Source organism: Cricetulus griseus, chromosome 3 (genome assembly GCF_003668045.3).
Source record: "Cricetulus griseus strain 17A/GY chromosome 3, alternate assembly CriGri-PICRH-1.0, whole genome shotgun sequence".
Classification (NCBI taxonomy): Eukaryota; Metazoa; Chordata; class Mammalia; order Rodentia; family Cricetidae; genus Cricetulus; species Cricetulus griseus.
In genome coordinates, this window is record NC_048596.1 from 19,946,281 (window position 1) to 19,970,238 (window position 23,958).

A 23,958-nucleotide genomic window follows, 5' to 3' on the forward strand; every position below is an offset into this window, starting at 1 on the left:
ATGACAGTGTCCCTTGCCTTATAGAATATTTTCAGTTTCATTAGGTCTCATTTATTAATTGTTGGTTAAGTGTTTGTGCTAATGGCACTCTGTTCTGAAAGTCTTTCCCTGTGCCAATGAGTTCAAGGCTATTCCCCACTTTCTTTTCCAGGTTCAGACAGCACATGTTCTAAACAAACAAACAAACCCAATGCTGTAAAAATCAAGTTTGATCCTATAGCTGTCATTGGGGAAACAGTGAGGCCAGATATATTATATAAGAAATCTATCAGTTAAGATCATCTGCCAGCCACCATCCACTAATGTTAGTCAGCTTTCTGTTATTATAGCAAAATACCCCAGATGTAATTGGAATTTCCTTTGGGCCACCAACCAACTTCCAAATAAAGACACAGAGACTTATTACTAATTATTAATGCTTGGCCTTAGCTTACACTTGTCCCACAAGCTCTTTTAACTTATTCCTCTACATTTTGCCTTGGGTTTTTTTCTTTTTTGTTTTTTTTACCTTTTATGTCCTACTTTCCTACTTCCTCCATGTCTGTCTGTCTGTCTGGCCCCTGGCATCTGTTTTTCTTTCTCCCCCATCCCAGCCTAAATTCCTTCCCCTACTCTCCTTACCCAGAAGTCCTGCCTATACCTCCTCCCTCACTATTGGCCATTCAGCTTTTTATTAGACCAATCTGGTGCCTTAGGCAGGAAAGATAAAACAGCAACATATCTTTACATAATTAAACAAACAAAACACATCTTTACATAGTTAAACAAATTATGTTACATTGTTAAACAAACAATTCTGCATCAAACTTCAAAAAAAGAAACTTGTTTTATTTCGCAAGTTCAGAGGCTTCAGACCATTGTTGTTGAACTATGTTGCTTTCGGACATCATGATGGGAATGTGTGGCTGAGGAAGTTGTTGACTTCGTGACAGTCAGGAAGAAAGGAAGGGGAGAGGCCAGGGTCCAGATATTCCCTTGCAAGGCACATCCTCAATGATCTAATGCCTTCCATCAGATCCCACAGTCTACAGGTCCTACTAATTGTCAGCAGTGCCAAAGGCTAGAGTCTAAGAGTTTAACACATGGGTTTTGAGAGGATGTTCAAGATCCAAACCATAGCATCCCCTGCTTACCCATCAGCAGATACATACCAGCTCTAATCCGCAGCCCAATGTCAAAAGCTTGCATGCCCCTGTTAGAGCCCATGGCTTCATTGTTAGAACCCTGCATCTTGCTGCCTGTATTCTTCTATAGGCTAGAAAGCCATATTCCAATGTTCACTGAGAAGTAGGTGTGAAAATTTAATAGAAATGATTAATTACATCATGTCATGCTCATAGGACCAAAAAGAAAGTAGCTAATGACAATTATGGCACTGTAATTTATTATTTGATGACATGCAGAGTAATTAATGTGATACAAATATGAACATAAGGATTGGTGGTGCCATGCCTAGTAGTGTACACCTGTAATCCCAGTGCACAGGAAGATAGCAAGTTACAGGTCAGCCTGGGCTACCTCCTGGCTCCTTGTCTCATTGAAAGGAAGAAGGAAAACAGGCAGACTGGAAGGGAATGCGCTGGAATGAAGTTAATTCTATTTCAGGATGGGTGATGCTAATCTCCCTGCATTCCTTTGCACTGCGTGTATGTGCCCTTCCCGTGTATTTGGCAGGCTTCACTCAGTTAATACTGACTGGCCCAGCTTGTGTCTTTGGAGTTAGCTAGTGTCTGGTCCAGCTCTGGAGTAAGTGGCTCCAGTCCTCAAGGAATCACTTTTGTAGCCTCTGGGACCAGAGAACGACAACAGGACACACACAAACCCCTGAGTGGTCTGGGCAGGGGGCTGGGGTTCAGGTGGAGGGGTTTACAGTTTGAGAATTACTCTGGCTTCAGATCAGGAGAGGCTCTTTCAGGCTAGGCTCCATTAATAGAAGCTGGTACAGCTTGGCATGAGCAGGCGAGACAGCTACTGTTTCAGTGTGCCCAAGTTACACCAAAGACCAACAACGCGGAGCTATTTATAATCTCACTGGGGTGTGTTCCCAACCCACAGTCCTTTGGAAGTGACGAGGGCCTGGCTGCTGCCTTACCCAACTATGTCTCCCTTGGCCTTACCTGTTCTCCACTCCCACTGGGTCTCAGCTGTCTTTACTTTTTAAAATTTCTGACTAATTAGTTAATATTTTGAGACAGAATCACACTGCACAGCCCAACTGACCTTTCATGATCTTCCTGCCTCAGCCTCCTGAATCTTTTTAAAAAGCTCTTGATTAAAATGTATAAATTTTGCTGTGGTGTGGTGGTGCATTCAGGCTGAAGCAGGTGGATCTCTCTGAGTCTGAGGTCAGTCTGTTCTACAGAGAGAGAGAGAGTTCCAGGACAACTGCGGCCACACAGAGAAACCTTGTGTCAACCAAAAAGAAAAAAAAATGTGTAAGTTGTTTACATTCACTTCCATTGGGCAAGGTGGCCCCTAGGAGAAAGAACTACCAAAAAGAAGGGCAGTGGTCCTCAGCTGGGAAAACCCAGCCTTGGGCAGCGGAAGCTTCAAGTGTTGAGTGAGGTACTGACTTCTACCCAGGACAGGAACAAGTAGCCACACATGCAGGACAAGCCAGGATGGTTTTTGAGTGGCTTTTTAGGAGACTTTGGCCCTGTAGATTTTAGTAATTGACTGGGAAAGAACATTTACATCCAAGGTGCAGCATTGCTGATGGTGGTGGTGGACCCGGGTTCCAGGATGGGAGTTTGTGAAGCTCTCAGTCACATCAAGGACCACCCCTACCCCCCCCCCACCGAGCTCAGGATGAGCTTAGATTCTTTGAGTGTTTCTCTCCAACCATCCTGCTCCTGACTGGTCTATACTCCTTGTAGTTCATTATAAATTCTATATGAAGTTTTTAAGTGCCATAATTTTGCTATATTGTACTTACTGATAATTTGAAAAAATAATATTTAAAAAATAAGTATATTTTATGCTTATTTTATATAAAATCTGTTTTAAAATAAGTATTTTAAACATATCATAATATCTGTCTTCCTACAATCTTAAGAAGTCTGTTTTTATGCATTGGAGTCTGACTCTGACCTTCCTCTGTGTCTGAGAGGCTCTGTTGCTGATGGGGGAAGACGATGCTGTCTTGCTCATCCCATTAGCTAGGATGGATGCTGTCAGCACACAAGGACAGAAAATTAAATACACATCAAGGTTGCACCTGCCCTCCTTCCTGAGCTGTGAGAGTCCCTCGGCGCCCATTCTAGGTTATCTGTGCTTGTCTCTCTTCCCCTCTTGATCGCAGGCTCTTTATTGAGTCATAAAGTGAACCCCAGAGATGTTAAGGGAACCGCCCAAGGTCACCCCGGGCAGGGAGCAGCTGTGGTAGGCTGGAGTCCAAGTCTTGCTCAGCCTGTTTTATAAGGTCACACAGCGTCAGCTGTGCTATTCTGGGAGATTCCTGTTCAGTGCCACAGCCACTTTTATCAGGCTGTACCCATCTTGGGGGCCCCTTCCTCTGTAGTCCAGAACAGGTGGGAAGGAGCTGGGTATCCGGTGACCGGATGAACGCTCCCCCTCTCGTTAACCTCACACAACCTTGAGGTTTTAAAATTGGTTGATATGGATGAGCTTTGGGCACTGATCTTCTATTTATGAAAGGAAGTACTCTGGCCCCTTCTTTCCATTAGGTTCACACACTGTCTTTATGCCTCTCACTGTAGATGGGGAACGATTCTGAACTTGCTATGGGATTGGTACAGGGCCAAGCAGCTGGCAGTACTCAGGTGGGCACAGACATGGCCCTGGACTGCCTCCTGGGGGCAGCGCTATCATTCGACATCTGCTTCTTCTGTCACCTGGATTCCATAGGCAGCTGCTCTAGAGGAATGTTCACACCTCACAAAGCCACGTGTAAAAGAGTGTTCACAGCCATCTCAGCTGCCAGAGAGCCCAGCAACAGGGAAACTGCTCATTAAACCACAGGGTATCTATTCTTCCCTGAAATGCTGCAAAGCACTTCGGCAAAATGAGGCAGATTCCTATATGCTGACCTGGAAGGCTTCCAAGGCATGCTGGCTAGTGACAAGAAACAAGCTGTTTGGACGTGGCACACTGTAGATAGGAACCGTATGCATCCATGGGGGAAAGGGCTGGAAGGCGACACACACATGAGCTTGGTAACTGTGCCACCTGTGTGCCTCTGTGGAGGATAGTGACATACTGTGGACCTAGCATAGTTTATTGAACCAGTTACTTGCCGATGAACAGGGGCAGTTTCCAGGTCCCAGTTGTTTTCTGCAGCTACAGACTGGACAAATGATATTCAAGGAGTTTATTCTCCTCCTGCTTCTGCAGCCTGGAAGCCCAGGAGCACAGTGATGACCCGGTAGGAGCATGGCTGAACCTTCATACGGCAGGGTAGCAATGAGGCCAGACAGATCCTTTGTACCCGGCATCCACTCCGATGACAGCTGACCCAGTTCTGGGGAGTGAGCACAGATTACCTGTTTTAAAGGGCCATCTTCCAACACTGGACTGATAAAAGTCTCAAGATGCATTTGGAAGGGACACTTGGACCATAGCAGCAGTCTGTCACGCAGGCGTCTTTATATCATCTGTAGATGTGTCTGTAGGAGAAACTTCCACAAAGCAATTGCATCTAGGATTGGAGTTATACCATTTCTCGAATCAGTAACACTAGAACATATGGGGCTGGAAAGATGGCTTAGAAGTTAAGGGCTGCTCTTCCAGAGGTCCTGGATTCAATTCCCAGCACCCACATAGTAGCTCACAACTGTCTGTAACTCCATTCTGGGAGATCTGGCTCCCTCACATGGACATCCCTGTAGGCAAAACACCAATGCACATAAAATAATAAAAATTTATTTAAAAACAAAAACTTCAGTTGCTGGGCATGGTGACATGTCTTTAATCTCTGCACTCAGAGGCAAAGACAGTCAGATTTTTATGAGTCCAAGCCCAGTCTATTCTACATAGTGAGTTCCAAGCCAGCCAAGGCTACATAGTGAAACCCAGTCTCCAAAAAACAAAAACAAAACAAAAATAGTGTGCGTGCACACGCACGTGTGTCACCATGGCACTTAGCACTCACAGTGTTCTGCAGCATTTGAGAAAGCTTGCAAGTAAGAATGCATGCATGTGGTCTTTGCTTAATTAAAAATAAAAAGAAATCAAAAGTGGCTGGGCTTCTGAGACAGACAGTTCAGGGTTTAGACCCAGGGGCTGCCCTTAGCCGCAGTGTGGCCCCAGGGAAATTACTTATTCCATGCAATGCTCAGCACCACATCTTAAAGATTCAGAGAGCTTTCGTGTGGGGTTAATGAGAGCACTGGGTGCATGAAGGCAGGAGCAACAGCCATTTCTCTGCCGGGGTAAATGCTGGCTACCTTCTCCTTCATGTCTGTGGAGGCTCTGAGTACAGAGCCTCTCCCTGTCCCTGGCAGAATGGGTTCCAAACCCAGATTCTTCCATTCCTTTGATCTAGGACAATTACTCAGTCTTTCTAAGTCTGTCTCTGTATGCAGAAAATGGAGAGAGACATAGTGAGGACTAAGTAAGATGACGCACATGGAGTGATTAAAGCAGGGGTTTGTGGGTAACCTGCATCTCTATGTGCTCAGTGCCTCAAAGCGTCTGAAGTTGGAATGCCTATTTTTCTCTGCTGCCTGTCTCAGAGCCATTGGTGCCAACCCCCTGTACTGTGACTGCCACCTCCGATGGCTCTCCAGCTGGGTGAAGACTGGCTACAAGGAACCTGGCATTGCCCGCTGTGCTGGACCTCCCGACATGGAGGGCAAACTTCTGCTTACCACACCTGCCAAGAAGTTTGAATGCCAAGGTGAGCCCAGGAGCATGAGAGAAGGGGTGGTGGGTACCAGGGACTACAGTACTTGCCCAGCCCTGGTAGGGTCTTCTAGATACTCCTGGGTCCTTGGGTCCCACTAGTGGGAGAGTCAATGGATAGAAATGAGGTTCTGCTTGTTAGCATGGCTGCCTTCTAGTCTTGATATCCAACAAACAAAAAAGCCAGGCAGAAAAATCCCAGTCCATTAGGGCTTAGATTCTTGGTTATGTAAGAAAAACCAAAATAGCATTTTCGAAGCTCCCAGGCTCCTGGCAATACAGGCACTCAGACTTCCCTTAGATAGTCATTGTGCTGGACAACTAGCTGAAACCCTACTCTGTCCCTGATGGGCCCAGGCGACCAGCTGGTGCTTTCTTGACATTTGCAGAACACAGAGTCAGGGCGTGACTGGAGATCTGGGCTGAGGCTCCTTACCTCCAGCATCTCCAAATACTTGTTCAGGCAATGAATGACTGACTGGCTGACTGATCAAGCCCCTGAGGCCCTGTAAAACTTTGCAGAGCAAAGACAGGTGGCTGAGTGGCTGCCTGGGCTCAGCTTTGTGTGCAGGGGGAGCTAGGGGAGGACCCTAGGGACCCTGGGGCATGGCCCTTGCCCTCTGCAAGCTCAGAGGCCACCGTAGGAAATGAAACTGACAGCTGTAGGTTAATGAGGAGGCCCAGGCCACCCTGTGTGCAGGAAGCTGTCACAGCAGTAACAGTTCCAAGGGCCCACTCTGTAACTGCTATTAAGAGCAAGCCGATCTATGCTAATAGATGCTTGGCATTTACTAGCTGACAGAGTGGTGCTAAGTTGTATTTTTTCAATGTATTCTTTTTAACTAAAGTATAACAACATCCAGAAAAATACACCAGCATGAAAAAGAGCCTGGTGATATTCATTCACTGAGTTTACTCAGTTACCAATACTGGGTCAAGAAACAACATATCTGTATCTGGAAGTCCCTCCAGCGGCTTCTGCCCTGTGGGAAAGGTCTTTTTTTTTTTTTTTTTTTTTTATAATTTCTGTTCAAACGCATGCCTCTTCATCAGAACTGATGTCACCTCTTCTGGAAAGAGCCTTCGAGGGCAGCCTGAGTTGAGTGGCCGGATTTCCCTATGCTCTCTTGTGAAATCTTGGTGTCCCTCAGGGTCGGTCCCCAGGTACATTTGCTCCCAGTGAGTGAGGAGGGACCTGCATAGCCTGGAGGTAACAGGGATGGCTCTCCCTGCTTTAGACTTGGAGATGAAGAGGCTCCAGGCATGTGGATTTTCCCCATGTGGCCTCCCTGCAGAGCCAAGCCTGGGGAACACAGCTCCCTCTCTGCTGAGCAGACTGTAGCTGGGGCGATTGCCTCTGAGGGTCTGAGGGGCAAAGTCAGGAGTAGCCGGCAATCACAGCTTCGCTGCTCTCTCTTAGGGTGGCCCTAACCACTGTGTATACAGTTTCTACCTACTGAGCTCTGCAAGTGCATTTGCATAGTTCTCACAGCTACGTGTGAGTCAGGGGCTGCCAGGGACCCTGTGGTAAAGTGGGTTCCGTAGCTGGAAAGCTGGACTGAGCTGGCAGGTGCCCCATGACCCTCAAACTCATGGTGAAGGCATGTCTCCTGGGAAGAGGGTATTCCCAGGAGAGGACTGGACCTCTCATGGCGGATCCCCACACTTCCACATGCCCCCTTGCTCTGCTAATGCTGTCCCTGTTCCCACAGGTCCCCCCAGTCTGGCAGTCCAGGCCAAGTGTGATCCTTGCTTGTCCAGCCCATGCCAGAATCAGGCTACCTGCCACAATGACCCTCTTGAGGTATACAGGTGTACCTGTCCCAGTGGCTACAAGGTGAGTGGAGGCAGAAGCTGGGAGAAGAGTTCTATCTGCTGCAAGGCAGGCCCTGCAAAACTGGCTATGTTGTTTGCTGGTCTAGCTCAGAAAGGGCATGTGAGTGACCCTGTCACCTAACCTGTGGATGGATGGATATATGTTGATGAAGAGTGGATGGGAGAATGAATAGGCACCCCTGTGGTAGACAAGCAGAGACCGAGGGCTGTTTCTTAGTTCTTACTAACCTCCTTGGCTCTCCCTGGAGTCCTCATCCCTGACTTTCCCTCCAGGGCCGAGACTGTGAGGTGTCCCTGGACAGCTGTTCCAGCAACCCGTGTGGAAATGGGGGAACCTGCCACACCCAGGAGGGCGAGGGTGCTGGCTTCACGTGAGTGCTCATGGAGCCTGAGGTGGGGTTGGGGAGTGCTGGTGGGCCCAGCACCCAAGGGTTGGGGCGTACCAATGGGCCCAGTATCCAAGTCTCCCTGTGCTGGAGATAAGGTTGGGGAGAGGGAACAGACCTGTGCTCCAAATTATAGTCACAGGTTCTCTAAGCCCCTCCTCACCTGGGAAGAGGTGCGAGCAGGGCACCCGTGAGGCAGCAGGCACCAGACAACACAGGCTCACAGGGGAGGACCTGGCCTTGGGCTAGCCCACAGTGTAGCTTATGCTGCTCTAGCAAGTGGCTAGGAGTGTTTTTTCACACACTGGAAACCTATAGCCAAGAGTACATATCATGGCAGTGCCAGGGAATGATTGAGGGCATCCAAGACTCTTTTAAATCTCCACGCACCCCTCAGTCCCCACTTGAAGATGAAGTCTCTAGAGGCTGTGATTAGCCCTGTGGTACAACTGAAGTGACAAAGGTAGAGCCATGTCCTGGTCACTCCTTCTGGGGTCCTACCTTTACACAACTCTCACTGGCTGGCCGTTGTAAGGAGGGACCCCAGCCATGAATGGCGTTTCCCATGCTCTGGATACAGCTGCCCTTACCACTTAGCATATCCGAATCCTTCCAGAGCAGACATCACACCCTCACTCGCCTGCTTTCCCCAGGAGGCCCAGCCCCCATCCCTGCCCTCCCAGAGCTTTCCTGAGGAATACAGTACTTAGTTGCTGCAGATAAATTGCCTACTGAACAAATTGGCTCTTCAGAAAATGATGTTGAATCTACGGGCGGAAATGGCCAAACCTGCCTCTGCAGACCCAAATTACCAGATGTAAAAAATAAAGTGCTAAGTGCCTCTCCTCCGGTGTTGCCTTGGAAACACATCCTTACAATAGGCAGGCCCACCTCAGGGGCAGGCAGCAGCTCCAGCTAAGCTTCCTCCCCGTCTGGTCCTCAGCTCCTGCACAGGGCTGGGATGCCCCTTCTGGGATTGGGGGCAGGTCGGGGGCCCTCCATCCAGCAGCCCGGCAGCCTGTAGCACCAGGTGGGAGGGGGGCCTTCTTTCCACCTGCCTTACATGCCCTTAGATTTTGCCAGAAGGGACAAACGTCCTGTCACCCTATCTTAAAACCAAACTCTAGATGATGCCTGCATCACACTCATCTCCAGACCCCTGTACTCGCCCTCCATACAAGATTTAAACACCACCCCACACAAATTTTCTTAGACCGACAGCTGCATTTTTTCCCATTGTAAGTTTATTCTTTTTCTATTCAAAGGAACCAGTGCCATGAATGTTATAAATAGTATTGCCATTTTAAAATAAAACAACTAGGTTAAGTATGCTTAACTGGTTAAGGATGGAGGGCCCCAGTAGCATCCATTTGTCATAGCAATTAGGTATCATTTTAATTTATTATTTATTCATTGAATTTTTTTTTTGAGACAGTATTGGGTAGCCAAGGCTGCTGTGGAATTCTCAGCTATCCTTTGCTTTGGCCTCCAGAGGGCTTAAATCACAGCTTCTGATGCCACACTTAACTTTGGGCACCATTTTAAAATGCCACCAACAAGCTCCTCCATAGCAATGAAACCATGTCTCCCCATCTGGCTGGAACTAGTATCCTCACTGTGTTCACCACCCTCCTGGTCTCTATTGTGATATGACTGTATGCCAGGAGCAATTTCCTCCAATGAGGGCTTGAGAGCTAAATTTTAAAGCCCCTCCCCTTTTTTCGTCACTGTGAGCTTCTGATTAGAAATTTCTTTTGGCTATGTTTGGTGGTACACATAGGCAATCCTAAGGCTGGGTAAGGGGATTACAAATTTAAAGCCAGCTTAAGCTACATAATGAGATCCTATCTCAAAAAATTATTAAAGTTTCTTTGGGGCATGGATAGATGGCTCAGCAGGTAAGAGCGCTGACTGCTCTTCCAGAGGACCTAGGTTTGAGTCCCAGCTCCTGCATGGCAGCTCATGACCATCTATAAATCCAGCCTCGGGGGACCTGGTGCCCTCTTCTGGCCTCCAAGGACACCACACATGTATGTGGTGCACAGACATACATGTAGACAGAACACCCTTACTCATAAAAATAAATAAAATTACAAAAAAATAGTTTCTGTGTCTGAGTTAGTGGTGACTAATAACATACAAAACAATGCAACTGCTATAACATTTGATATTATTATCTATAAGGTGATGTGTGCTGAGACAGAACTCCTTTATAGGTGCATGGCTGTCTTCTGTGTCCATAGATGGCCCATGCATGATGGGAGAGAGCAGCTGCCCTGCTATCTTCTTTGCGTGGATATTATATTCTTGCTGGAAAGGTCTATTCACACAAGTCCAGTCAGGGTTAGGAGAGTCGCCATAGGCCTGCGGCACAGCTATTGGAAATCCTCCCAGTTATATGCCCAAATCTCCCGAGTGAGCAGGTGGTGACAGTCTCACAGTTGTGTTCAGTGACAGCTCACAAGTCTCCTGTCAGTTATTTTTAGTGGTTTACTTACTGTTTTCCTTTACACCTGGAGGCACAGCCCACCTCCTGCTTGAGCACAGAGGGCACCCTGGCTGAGGCCTGGGGGTGTTGGAGGAGTTCTATGGACCCTTGAAGAGCTGCATGTGAATTCCTCTGACCCTTGTACCTCTTGGGAAACCTCATATGCCTGAGGCTAAGGAATATCCTGGTTCTTAAGCATCAACTTCTAGAACCTTCTATAACCCAGATACTGCTCAGCCCAGCTCCATTATTACTGTTCCTGGAGTCTGTGTCCTCAAACACTTGAGCACTGTAGATGGGCAGGTCCTGCCTTCCCACTTGGGTCCCTGTGTCTTCTCTGTTCCTGTCTGTCTTTGGTCCTCTCTGTCACCAGTCCTTCTGCATCCACTGCCTCTCTCCCCTCCTGTGTTGGGGTTCTTGCTGAGGCTAGTCCCTCACCTCTACCAGGAAGCCTGCCCTGCTGAGGAAGGGTTAGGTGCTCTCTGCCCACACCTGGCTTCATTCAGAGCCGCCACCATCCTGACTGTATTTCTTGAGTCACTGTCTCCTATCAGTCTCCCCCACCAGACTGGAATCCAGAGGATTTCTTGAGGGCAGGGTTGGTCTTGTTACCTTCTAATTTGTTCACCTTCTGGCCTAGTGTAGTTTCTACTCTGGTCTAGGATAGAATTGCCAAATGTATGGAATAAAGATTCTGACCAGCGGCCACAGACTTTCCCTCCTTCCCTCCACCACAGGTGCTCCTGTCCCTCTGGCTTTGAAGGGCCAACCTGTGGAGTGAACACAGATGACTGTGTGAAGCATGCGTGTGTCAACGGGGGTGTCTGTGTGGATGGTGTGGGCAATTACACCTGTCGGTGCCCCCTGCAGTACACAGGTAAGCGTTGGGGGGGGCAAGGCATCCCCCATCCTTTGGGGATGCCAGTGTCTGCATGGGCTCCATAGAGCTTGGCATCTGCTGCCTCTTGCTCCTTCTTCCCCTAGGAAGGACCTGTGAGCAGCTGGTGGACTTCTGCTCCTTGGATCTGAACCCATGTCAGCATGAGGCCCAGTGTGTGGGCACCCCGGATGGGCCTAGGTCAGTGACAGCCACTGCCAGGAACCCCAGCCTAGGCTTGGCTTCCTCCCTTCCTTCCTGGAAATTCCTCATTTGTTGGTGGAATTCTGGGTTCCTGAGAACCATCACAGGGGTGGCTATGGGCACAGCTCTGGCCACACAACCCTGAGGTTGAGACTTGCTGCACCCTTGCCCTGAGTAGATGCTGGCTGGACTGAGCCCTTGTTCTCACTGGGGACTGGGAGCAGCATTAGAGGCCTCTTGAGGTAAGTGAGAAGGCACTTCTCTGGAAGGCACTTAGTACTGAGCCCTACAGCCACCTACAGCCATCCATGCCAGCCAGGTCCATGACCTCTCACTCCAATCACAAAATCCACAAAGCTCACAGAATTAAAGAGTCCTTCCAGAGCAAAGCCTTACCTGAAAGAAAGGCTTATGGAAGGCTGTCACACTTGCCACTCCTCTGTAAAGGGTGGATATGGATAGCTTCTGCTGGAGTGTAGACTTACCTGTTTACTGGGCTGTCTCAAATTCCTCTGGCAACTTTCATATATGCTCACTTACGTGAAGCCTATGGCCTAATTGTGGCCACAAAGCTCTGAATTCCAAAACCGGCCCAGCCCCAGAGCAAGCAAGCAAGCAGTCATTGTATTAACTGGATTATGTAGAAGGGATCATCTCATGGAGACTGCTGGATGAAGGTCATATGGGATTTTGAAAATGTCACTCCCTTAAACACAGCTTCATTCCTAGAATGCCCTTCCTCCTATTCATAAGGTCAGCAAAGAGTTGTCGGGCTAGGACTTCCTGTGGTCTCTGACGGAGTGACCCAAGCCCAGGAATTGGAGCTAAGGCCAGGGGTAGAGACCTGAAGGGGTCTTCTGTGTAGCCAGTAGTGCCAGGGGACTGTTGGGACCCAGCTAAACATGAACTCTAGACTGCAGCAAGGCCTCTGTGAAAATGAGAGAGGCATTACCCTCCTCCGTAAGCCACAGGAATGGCAGTGGGGACGGCAAAGCCAACCAGGGAGCGGTGGCACACTGGTGGAAGAGTCCCTTCTCTCAGGTGAGGTAGCTTACAGGGCAAGGTGAACAGGATTGCAGGGCTGGTATGGGACTGCTCTGTCTCTCTCACCTCAGTAGATGGGCTCCATGTTCAGCCCTGGGCCCAGCCACCGTCCACCAGGCTGTGGCATGCATCTGCCCTCAGCTTCCTATCCTGGTGGTAGGATGGAAGGGAGGGATGCCCAGCTATTCCTGCTGTTGTGCTGGACCCAGCAAGCATTTGGTATGAGGCTCTTGAATAAGAGAGTGAACAAGTGTGTGGTGGCCTGACTATTATAGCATTCTTTCAGGTCGTAACTCAAGACCCATTTGTGGGTGGTGATCAATTGGGTCGGTCAAAATTAATACCCTTCAATAAATCTTTAATAAAGAGAAAACAGAAAGTGTCAGAAAACAGTGTGCCATTTTATGTGGTTAGGACACACACCCAACTGCTTCTGTACATATGCATACGTATATTGGGCTGGAAGAAGTTCCTTCCAGCCTGAGAAACACTGGCTTTGAAATAAGAAACAACCCCAAGCAAGAGTGCATGCAGTCTGCTTACATGGGATTTGGAGTTGGCAGGGGTTCACACAGGAATTGCTTGGTGAGAGCTAAAGTGTTTCCTGGAAGCTTCCTGGGAAAGGGGAGGAACTGGCGTGGCTGGACCACTCAGGGCGCGAGCAAAGGTGTTTCAGAGTTAACAGGGGTGAAGGCAGGGATGTGTCTGATGGGCAGGCTTGGTGTGTAGAGAGCAGTAGATGTTCTGGAGGCTGAGGGGGGGTATGTGTGCTTTTTGCTTAGATCGAGGGTTAGCCTGAAGTAGTTTGGGGACACACTTGGGGCTCCCCAAGAGTCTGGAAATCGGGGGCTAGTGTGGGTCACCATCCTCACTGAGGGCAAGCACAAGTCTTGCTGAAGGGTGGGAATCTGGGCCCAGCAGAGTTATAGAGGCTGAGCACAGAGGAGCAGCCGAATCTGTGGAATGTGGTGCTGTGTGGTGGGGTAGGTCCTAGGGGACCATGGAGCAGGGCAGGTCAAGAACGGGCCCAAGGCTGACCTTGGATGTGTAGCTGGTAGTGACAGTGGTCATCTAAGACAAGATTGCCACCTGCTCTTGCTGCCAGGCATTTACTCTCCCAGCCCTGGTTCCCCACATCCAGAGAGCTCTGTTCTTAGCAGAAGAGACCCCATAGAGATCCTTGGTCACACAGGCTACACAGCCCTGGCCACTGAGCCCCAGACTGAATGTTGCCTGACCCTTTCCCTGTCCACCATAGGTGTGAGTGTGTGCCAGGTTACACGGGTGACAACTGCAGCGAAAATCAGGACGACTGCAAGGATCACCGCTGTCAGAATGGGGCCCAATGTGTGGATGAAGTCAACAGCTATTCCTGCCTCTGTGCCGAGGGCTACAGGTGAGCCTCTCTGGCCACAGTGCGAGCAATCCCTCTGCCTCAGGTGGGACTGGCAAGGGCCCTTCTAGGACTTGGGTGAGTGACAGTCCCATTGTTGGAGCTGAGTGCTGGAGTTTTAGGTGTGGCACCACCAGTCCCAACTATGCAAACTTGGGAGAGTCAAACAGCCACTTAGAACTTAGGCACAGGGTTCTAAACCTGTTTGTTTAAGGGCTGAAAATGGGAGTTTAAAATCACTCTTCTGGATGTGGATATCCAGTTGTCCCAGCATAATTTGTTGAAAATACTTTTTCCCCCTTCATCTTATTTAATTGTCTTGGCTTTCTTGCTAAAACTCTATGGCCTGTAAGTTTTGCAAAAAAAAAAAAAAAAAAAAAGCAATTTGGGATTTTGGTGGAGGAAGTATTATTGACTCTATAGTGTAGGGAGCAGAAGCATTTTAATAAAACAATATTGGATTTTCCCATTCTGCGTTAAGTGAATGTACTTTAGCTTCTTTCAATAATCATTTTGTCATTTTTTTAAAAGTAGATGTTTCACACTTATTTTTAAACATTTTTAATTATTATTTTATGTGTATGGGTGTTTTGCCTACAGGTATGTCTGTTACCAAGTGTGTGACTGGTGATTTCAGAGGCCAAAAGAGGGTGTCAGATCCCCTGCGACTGAAGTTACGGGTGTTTGTGAGCTACTATGCGGGTGCTGAGAACACAACCTGGGTCCTCTGGAAGAGCAGCCAGGGCTCTTAACCACTGAGCCAGCTCTCTAGCGCCTCATACTTAACTTTGAAATTATTTCCTAATTTTAGTTCTTCTAAATGATACTGTAAATAGGTTTATTTTTAAAAGATTTATTTATTTTATTTATGCATACAAGTGTTTGCCTGCATGCATATGTGTGCACCAAGTGTATGAAATAGCTAAAGAAGTCAGAAGTGAGCATCAGATCTGGTGGAACTTAGGTATCAGTGGTTGTGAGCCACCATGTGGTTCCTGGGAATTGAACTCAGGACCTCTGCAAGAGCAACAAGCTCTCTTAGCCACTGAGCCATCTCTCCAACCCCCTAGAATTGATTTCTTAATGTCATTTGTTGTGTGCGCATTGATTTTGTAAATCAGGCTGAATTCTTTAATTAGTTCTAAGAGCGTTTAATAGATTTCTTGGGATTTTTCCCAAGACATCATCTACAAATAGATAGTCTTTCTTTCTTTCTTTCTTTCTTTCTTTCTTTCTTTCTTTCTTTCTTTCTTTCTTTCTTTTTTTTTTCAGTAGACGCACGCTTTCTCCTTCTCTGTCCTGACTGCTCTGGACAGGCCCTCAGTGTACAAGCTGTTATAGGAAGCTTCTGAGAGCAGACGTTCTTGGCTTCTTTCTATTTATACAGTGCGAATTCAACATCTGCCCATCGACTGTGACGCTGGCTCTGTGTGTTTCTGGCTGTTTTTCACTAAGCTGATAGACTTCCCTTCTACTTCTAATGGGTTGAAGTTTATTTGATTTTTTAAATATGTTACTATGATGTTCTACATTGATTTCAGATGCTAAACCAACCTTGCTCCTGGGGTAAAACTTAAATGGTCACGGTATATAACAGGGTTTCTACTCCATTTGATGTGATGACATTTTGCTGAGGACTTTTGCCTATGTCCCCTAGAGATATCAGCCTCTATTTTTTTTTCTTGCAGTGTCTTTGTCTAGCTTAGGTACCAGGGTCTCAGAATCAGGACATATTCCTTTATTGTCTACTTCTGAGAAGAACATTATTTTCAAATGTTTGATAGGATTCATCAGTGAAACCCTTTAGGCCCGGGGAATTTTCTGGTCACTAGTTCAATTTCCTCACTAGTTTGTTAGCATGGATTATTTGTATTCTTGAGTCAATGTGGCGAGTTTTTGTGTTTCTAAAAATTGGCCAATTTCTTCTATGCTATCCAAGTAGCTGGCACACAGTTGTACATATATGGCCTTCTAAGTCTCTCCTGCCTCTTGAGTGGGGGTTATTAAAACCACAGGCCTTGTGCACACTAAACAAATGCTCTATCTCCTGCCACATCCCCAGTTAGTTGTTTTTATTTCTGTAAGTCTGGTAGTAATGTGTCCTCTTTTATTTCTGGTTTCTGTAATTCAGTAATTCACCACCTTCATCACCACCAATTGTATTTTAAGTCAGAGTTTTCTCTTCTCTATTATAAAAATCTGTCCTGCAGAGTTATTGGCATGGGGAGGGAGGGAGTAAATCTTCAGCTTCAGTGTACATGCCAATCACCTGAGATCTTGGTAGAGAGTGGCTCAGGTGGCATTTCTGTGATGCTGCAGCTTCTGCTGCAGGATGTCCTCCCGCAACTCAACGTTCTCAAAGGACATCTTCTGTCACTTTAAGGGTCCATTTTCCTGGGGTGGTTAGAGAATCTCTGACCAGCACAGTGGGAGAGATTCCCTCCCCTTCATTTGGCCCCACCCTCCCTGATCTGTGTCTTTTCTTCTCAGTGGACAGTTCTGTGAGATTCCACCTGCCCCCAGGAGCCCCTGTGAGGGGACTGAGTGCCAGAATGGGGCCAACTGTGTAGACCAGGGCAGCCGGCCTGTATGCCAGTGCCTGCCAGGCTTCGGTGGCCCCGAATGTGAGAAATTGCTCGGCGTCAACTTTGTGGACCGAGACACTTACCTGCAGTTCACTGACCTACAGAACTGGCCTCGAGCCAACATCACTCTTCAGGTGTGTGCCCTGGGACCTGATCACTCACAGGGAGTCAGGGAGCAGGGGACCTGGGCTCGTTAGAATGTGAGGGTACACCTCTGCCCACAGGAGCCTGTGTGAATTGCTGTTGTCCTCCAGTTAGGATGAGTCACTCTGAGTGCCATGTAAAGGTTCCGAGTCTCTCGGGGACAGCTGTGCAGTGACAGTATCCAGAAAACTAAACTTGCCAGAGGCCTTGCCCACAGGCTTTTATCATGCCTTCTGCTCAGCTCTGGCCTCCTGTGCAGCAGACGGCCTTGCTCCATGTGGCCAGAATGAATTCTGGGCTTGTCTTTAACCAATACTTTTGGGAGCCTCCTAAATGCCCTTTTGTTTCTTCAATGTCATCTCAGAACATCATCATGCTGAGGGGGAAAACCAGGTTCTACTTCAACAAATGATGAAAAACCTTTCTATTTTGCTGAATATGTCCCAGAGCAAGAGGGGGAAGCAAATTCTACTGTATTTTGCCCAAGAGAATTCAAACTCTTGACCCCTCTGCGTCAAATTCCATTCTTGGGCACAAGTGCCCAATATCTCTCCTTACCTTTCTTCCTTTTCTTCCTTAGCCCCTCAGACAGGCCCAGTTCTCTCCTCTCACACTGTCCTCAGCAAGATAGCAGGCAGCTTATCCATTCAAGGCAAAACTCACCCTGGCCCCAGGCCCAACACAAGCCCAGGCCCCAGTCCAGCCCCAGCCGTAGCTCAGGCCATTGTAACATCTTCAGGAAGGAGGTCTCACTGTCACACATAAAGGGACTCTTCTTTGCCTGCACTCTAATTCAACAATCAATGGTCTCAAGGGAAGCTCTCTGATTGGCTAGGCTTTTGTTACATACTGATTCCTTGACCAATCCAAGGAATCCAAGGAATCCAAGGACCAAGGGTCCAAGGAAATGAGCTAGGGCATCAGGATATTTAGCAGAAGGATGCAGGGAGGAGGACCTAGACAGAAGGAAGCAATCATGCTTTCCACAGCCATGGGGACCTCCTCCCAAATTCCTGCATCTCCAACCACAGACCCTGTTTCCCAGCATATGCTTCCAGCATTAAAGAGCTCTAGCGGGGAGAACCTTCCAGTGTTTCCTCTCTAGTTCCCTCCCTCTGTAGCCAGTTCCTCAAGGCTCACAGGGGGCTCCCATACCACACTGTGGTGGCCGTGTACTGCCTATTTCCCACTGGGCATCTAGTCTTTTACCTGTTCTTGGGCAAATGCTTTCCAGGTCCCAGCCAGCCTTTTGCTGTCCAGTGCTGGCTGGTCTGCAGTGAATGACAAGTGAACCTGGAACTTGTGGACTAGATCAGCTACTCTGAAGGAGGGGTCTCTGGTCAGGAAGAGGAGAGGGGAGAAAATGGTTTTCATATGAGCTCACCCTTCCAATCCTAAGTCTCCTCTGCTCAAGTACCTGCCTGTGCTGCCTCTGTGAGGGGTGGCATGGGAGAGAAAGTGCCTTTGCCTCTCAGGTGTCTACTGCAGAGGACAACGGGATCCTCCTGTACAATGGGGATAATGACCACATCGCAGTTGAACTGTACCAGGGCCATGTCCGTGTTAGCTATGACCCAGGCAGCTACCCCAGCTCTGCTATCTACAGGTAGGACTTCCTCAGGCTGTCAGCCTTCCTTGGGTGGGCACTGCCAGGATATGGGACTCCTGGGCCAAGAACAGGTGGTTGTTGGAACTACAGAAATTCAGCTGGCCAAGATGAAAGGCCATTTGGTCTCCTGAGTCCATCCCACTTGGAGCTGAGGCTCCTTGGCACCCACTTTTCCCCATCTCACCTCACCTCAGAGGCAGCCCCTAAGTGGGGAAGAGGTTCACTTCCAAATGTCCCAGCCTCCCCTGAGCCTCAGAAAGGGGAAACAGGAGGCATCAGGCCAAAGTCTGCTTGGTCCCCTTGAGAGGTTTGTCTCCTTGGGAAGCAGTGGCTGGGTTGATGGACTTTCTGGGATGTGCCTAGCTAGGATCTTCCTGAGGCTCATTCTCTGGGTGGGGGTACCCCTCCCATCTCCTTCCAGTGCTGAGACGATCAATGACGGGCAGTTCCACACTGTTGAGCTGGTTACCTTTGACCAAATGGTGAACCTCTCCATCGATGGCGGCAGCCCCATGACCATGGACAACTTTGGCAAGCACTACACACTCAACAGCGAGGCCCCCCTCTATGTGGGAGGTGAGGACCTTCCAGACAGAGCTACAGCTATCCCTCTTCAAGCCTCTCACCTAGCCACAGTGATGCTGTCTCCAGGCAGGGACCTCCTGTGCTTTCTGGTCTGAGGCTGGCCAGGAGATCTTGTGCTATGGCTGGGGAGATGCCAAAGGATGAGGTGGTCCTATTGAATGGTTAACCTGGTGGTTTGTGCTGCTCTGGGTGGCCTCTAGCTGCATTCTGGCCAACCTAGACTAACCAAGAAGGATGACTAACAGGCCTGGGAAGGGATGGGTCTTTCCCAGTTATCTTCCATACTACGGGCACCCTTCTTGGCTCTGGACCAGAAGGAATTTCCCATGTCTGGGATCCAATTCTAGTCTTAGACCCTCAGAGGCCAGAAAAACTGCAGAGACTCAGCATAGAGTCCTACACCAGCTGGAGACTGCAGGTGCTGCAGGCCAGAAGCCCCTGCAACTGTCCTCATTTTGTCTCAGCCTGGGGAGTGCCGGCCCCCTATGTGATCCCAGCTCTATCCCTACTAGTTAAGGCTTTCAGATGAGCCCCTGAACATATTAGGCAGGGCCAGGCAGCCTCTGCCTTGGGGTTGCTGTGAAGCCACTAGCACAAAAGCAAGTGTCAAAGTGCCCCCTGCACATGAGTTCTTTGCTTCAACTGGGGTCTCCAGGAATGAAAGCAGATGTCCCAGAGGGAAGGAAGGAGTCCCAGGGGGAGATAGCTAGACTTAGGGAAGAGGCATCCCAGAGTCTAGCTGGTCAACTGGCTATGCTGGCCTGACTCTCAGCTCTTGTCCCAGAGGAAGTAGACTCTCTACATCTTCCTAGAAAGGAGTCTGATCCTCCAGGGTGGCAAGAGGCCTCTGCAGAGATAGGACAGAGCCCAAGGGCAAGAGGAGACACTGCAGAGCTGTCCAACAGGCATGGCTCAACCCCAACGAAGTCTACTGTTTCTTCCTGCCACTTCAGGGATGCCCGTGGACGTGAACTCAGCTGCCTTCCGCCTCTGGCAGATCCTCAATGGCACCAGCTTCCACGGTTGCATCCGGAATCTGTACATCAACAATGAACTGCAGGACTTCACCAAGACACAGATGAAGCCAGGCGTGGTGCCTGGCTGTGAGCCCTGCCGAAAGCTCTACTGCCTGCATGGCATCTGCCAGCCCAACGCCACCCCAGGGCCTGTGTGCCACTGTGAGGCTGGCTGGGGGGGCCTGCACTGTGACCAGCCAGTGGATGGCCCCTGCCATGGCCACAAGTAAGCCTGGGATGGACCAAGAGGGCCATCACCCTCCTCTGTCCTTTTTCTGCAAGGGCATTTGTTTATGGCAAGCACTGTCTACGAGCTGTATTTTTAAATCTTTAAATTGGAGTGTGTGGCCTGACACAAGATATTACTACTACTGCTACTACTACTACTGCTACTACTACTACTACTACTACTACTATTACTTGACTTTAAGCCCTTACTAACTGAAAAAGGACAAGCAGAGAATTACATCTTGGCCCCTGCCCCTTTAAATCTTGGGAACAGAACCACGTGCAAGGCTAGGTGGGGTGGGACAGCCTGTGGCCGGCCCATGGGCTAGCATGTTCTCACATGTCTCTTCTTGCCTCTTCCAGGTGTGTCCATGGGAAATGCGTGCCCCTTGATGCTCTTGCCTACAGCTGCCAGTGCCAGGATGGGTACTCAGGGGCTCTGTGCAACCAGGTCGGGGCTGTGGCGGAGCCCTGTGGGGGCTTGCAGTGCCTTCATGGCCACTGCCAGGCCTCAGCCACCAAAGGGGCACACTGTGTGTGCAACCCAGGCTTTTCAGGCGAGCAGTGTGAGCAAGGTCAGGGGGCCCCCTCCTGACTGTCCTCTGCAGAGACCCTCCCCGCCACTCTGCTGTAGGAGCTTCATGTTATCACCCTCAAACCGCAGCTAGCCCTCCCATCCTCTTCCTCCTTCTTCCCTCCTCTCTGGTACATAGGGGACCACTGGGGTTTTTGCCCCTGCCCTCTAGGCACAGATCTCCACCTTTTCCACTCCTGGGCCCAGCCTGCCCTGCTGTTTCCTTTTCCAGGGCCCTGCCCTTCATGGCTAAGGTCTCTCCATGAAGAGACCATCCAGGCATACCCAGTAACAGCTCTGAGCCAGGCTTGAGCACCCTGCTCTATCAGCTTTGGACGTAGGTGTAGCAGGATGTCTGAAGGTTGGGGGATTTTGTCCCAGGCTTTCCCTGGGCCTTTTCACCAAGATACTTTGGCTAGACTCCAGACTGCCGAGGCCGGGGAGAGGGAAGATGGAGAAATTCAGCCTTGAACACCATAGGGTCAGTGGGTCATCCTCTCCACCGAGGAGCGTTTCCACAACGCCACTGCCTCCAGGCCTCAGCCCTTCTTGCAGAGTGGGAACCTCCTCAACTGGCAGTCACTGTGGCCTGTAGGGCCTGGGCAGCTAGCTCCTTCCTCCTTGCCCAGTCACTCTGTGGGCCCAGGATGAAACTGGCATAGGTGCATGCAGAGACGGTGGGGGAGGATGCTTGGGACACAGGGGTGAGAGAACCCTTCCAGCAGAGCCCTCCTACGATGCTGCCCAGTCCCCCTCCTGCTTCCTACCGTGTGCTCTGAGGCTCTCTCTTGGTATCTGTCCCATCCAGAGTCCGAGTGCCGGGGGGACCCTGTCCGGGACTTTCACCGGGTCCAGAGGGGCTATTCCATCTGCCAGACCACGCGCCCGCTGTCATGGGTGGAGTGCCGGGGCACGTGCCCAGGCCAGGGCTGCTGCCAGGGCCTACGGCTAAAGCGGAGGAAGCTGAGCTTCGAGTGCAGCGACGGGACTTCATTTGCTGAGGAGGTGGAGAAGCCCACCAAGTGCGGCTGTGCCCAGTGTGCATAACGTGCAGGTGGCGTACTAGCAGCTGGGCTGAGGTGCGGGCATCGCCAGGATGGCGCCTGGGTCCTGGTGAGCGCGGGGACACTGAAGCTGCCTTTCCAGCAGACTGCACTGCCAGGGCAGAGGAGCAAGCAAGGCCTGAATAGCCGCGCCCTCTCCCAAAGTGCCTTGCACAGATAGGCGCTTAATAAATACTTGTTGAATGAATGTGTGTGTGAGGTCAGGCCGCAAACGGAGGCAAGATGCTGGCACTCCTCTGCCTGCTACATGGGACTGAAAAGGGGGACTTAACCCTGTCTCCACTTGCTTCTCCCTTGGCCTGTGACCCTGGCTGGACTGAAACAGCGTTAATGTCCCAGTAGCCTCTGGTCCCTCTGAGGACAGCCACCTCCCGGGTTCTGGCCTGGCTTCTGCAGCCACATTTACTGGCAGCAGGCCACTTTCCAGAAGTGGACCTCCTGCCACGGCGAAGGAGCTGACCCTTCTTCCTGAGTCATGTAGCTCATTGCCTCCACATCTTGGGAAAGAGGTTGGGGTGGGGTGGGGTTGGAGGAGGACCAGGCCTCTGAATCCTTAAGTATGGAGTGACCATGATAGCTTCTATGAGGGGCTCTTAGCTTGGGGTGACAGACCCCACCAAAGAGGGCAAGGGGTTCTTGGCTCTGGCTGAACAGACATCACTGGCTACAAAAGGGACATTGGGCCCTAGCCAAAGGCTGCAGGTGCCTCTGGCCAGAGAGGGACAGGGTGTGAGGAGCAGCTGGGTGAGGCCAGGAACTCCTCAACTGGAGACCTGGCTTGGAGCCTTGTACTGAGGCCATCTAGAACAGAAGGTCAGATGATCCTGCCCATTCCGGGCCTTAGGTCTGCAGCTGTGAAGCAGGAAGGTAGATAGATAGGAACCATGTAGACACTGCCTCTCTGGTCTCAGGAGGGAGGCATGAGGAGTTAGAAGAGTCATCTGCATTAACTTCAATTAGCAGGTATTCATGTACCTAACCCGGTGTGAGTTCTGTGGGAGTGCAACCTTGATGTGAACTAATTCCTAAGCGCCATGGAGTGCCCAGAATAGCCAGGCTGCAGCTCCTCACTCCAGGGGTGATGGCTGCTTGAAGCTACCAGATAGACACATGGCGGGCTGACACAAAGGCTTCTCTTCCAAGCAGAGTGAAACATGGATGAGGTTTGAGCCTAATGGGGCTGCTGAAGGCAGAAAGCATTATACTTTCTCACTTCTTTCTGAGAGGGTGTAGCCTTGGTCTGTGTGGTGGGCTGGGGTGGGATGTCTTTGTGGGTCAGAGGTGTGAGCATGTTCTTCTATCGGCTACTTCCATCTGGAAGTGTAGGTACAGAGCATGGAATGGTCTTATACGTGTGTCCCTGCCCATGTGGACACCAAGAGGAGCCTTCAGCACTGGTGAGGACACTAGCCTCCTGTGTGTGACTCGAGAACTTGGTTCTCAGGCTAGTGAGACTCAGGGGTGGAAAGAAAGCCCTGCCCTGACCAACTGGCCAACGTTCTCATGACTGGGTACACCCTTTGCTGGGGAAGGGAGGCAGGCACAATTTTCTTAAGGCCCTGAGCATAGACCGGCAACTCCCCAAGAGGGCAGAGGCCCAGGCCTCTAAGGGGCTTTACCCAATTCTGCCCCGTGTCTTTCTCTTACTCCAAGCTTCCAGACAACTGTGGGACCCTGGCAAGAAGCTACACAAGGTTCCTCAGAGAGGCTTAAGCATGTAGCGTCATGTCCCTCTCTAGAAATACGTGTTCTGGCCTCCTCAGCCCTATAGAAGTTACCATTCCCAGCCACCATCATTGGAAAAACCAATTCCCAGGCTTGAGACGAATGGACTGGCAGGTTTGCTCACTCTGTGAATGCCATCTTTCCCCAAGGCCTTGGGGAGGGAAGCGAGAGGTGACGCAATGGTTCCCAGAGAGCCTTGTGAACATTAAAGACCCTTCTGCCTCCCACCACTGCCCCCCACTCCAGTTTCCTATTGAATCTAAGGATCAAGATTCATTGCAAAGTGAGGGCACAATGGTGAGAGAGCCATGAGCCCCAGGCTCAACTTTACCTTTGAT

At 49.8% G+C, this 23,958-nt stretch overlaps 1 protein-coding gene across 1 annotated transcript in view; it reads left to right on the top strand.

The window, feature by feature from the left end:
• Window positions 1–21,950, top strand: part of Slit1 (slit guidance ligand 1) — a 150,622-nt gene extending 128,672 nt beyond the window's left edge. The window contains exons 26-37 of the mRNA XM_027407335.2: window positions 5,694–5,857; window positions 7,575–7,699; window positions 7,972–8,069; window positions 11,310–11,449; window positions 11,557–11,650; window positions 13,956–14,093; window positions 16,581–16,809; window positions 18,295–18,425; window positions 18,850–19,004; window positions 19,967–20,255; window positions 20,621–20,832; window positions 21,640–21,950. Of these exons, the coding sequence (XP_027263136.1) occupies window positions 5,694–5,857; window positions 7,575–7,699; window positions 7,972–8,069; window positions 11,310–11,449; window positions 11,557–11,650; window positions 13,956–14,093; window positions 16,581–16,809; window positions 18,295–18,425; window positions 18,850–19,004; window positions 19,967–20,255; window positions 20,621–20,832; window positions 21,640–21,878 (2,014 nt within the window). The 3' untranslated portion in view covers window positions 21,879–21,950. The remainder of the gene's footprint in view (window positions 1–5,693; window positions 5,858–7,574; window positions 7,700–7,971; window positions 8,070–11,309; window positions 11,450–11,556; window positions 11,651–13,955; window positions 14,094–16,580; window positions 16,810–18,294; window positions 18,426–18,849; window positions 19,005–19,966; window positions 20,256–20,620; window positions 20,833–21,639) is intronic.
• The last annotated feature ends 2,008 nt before the right edge of the window (window positions 21,951–23,958 follow it).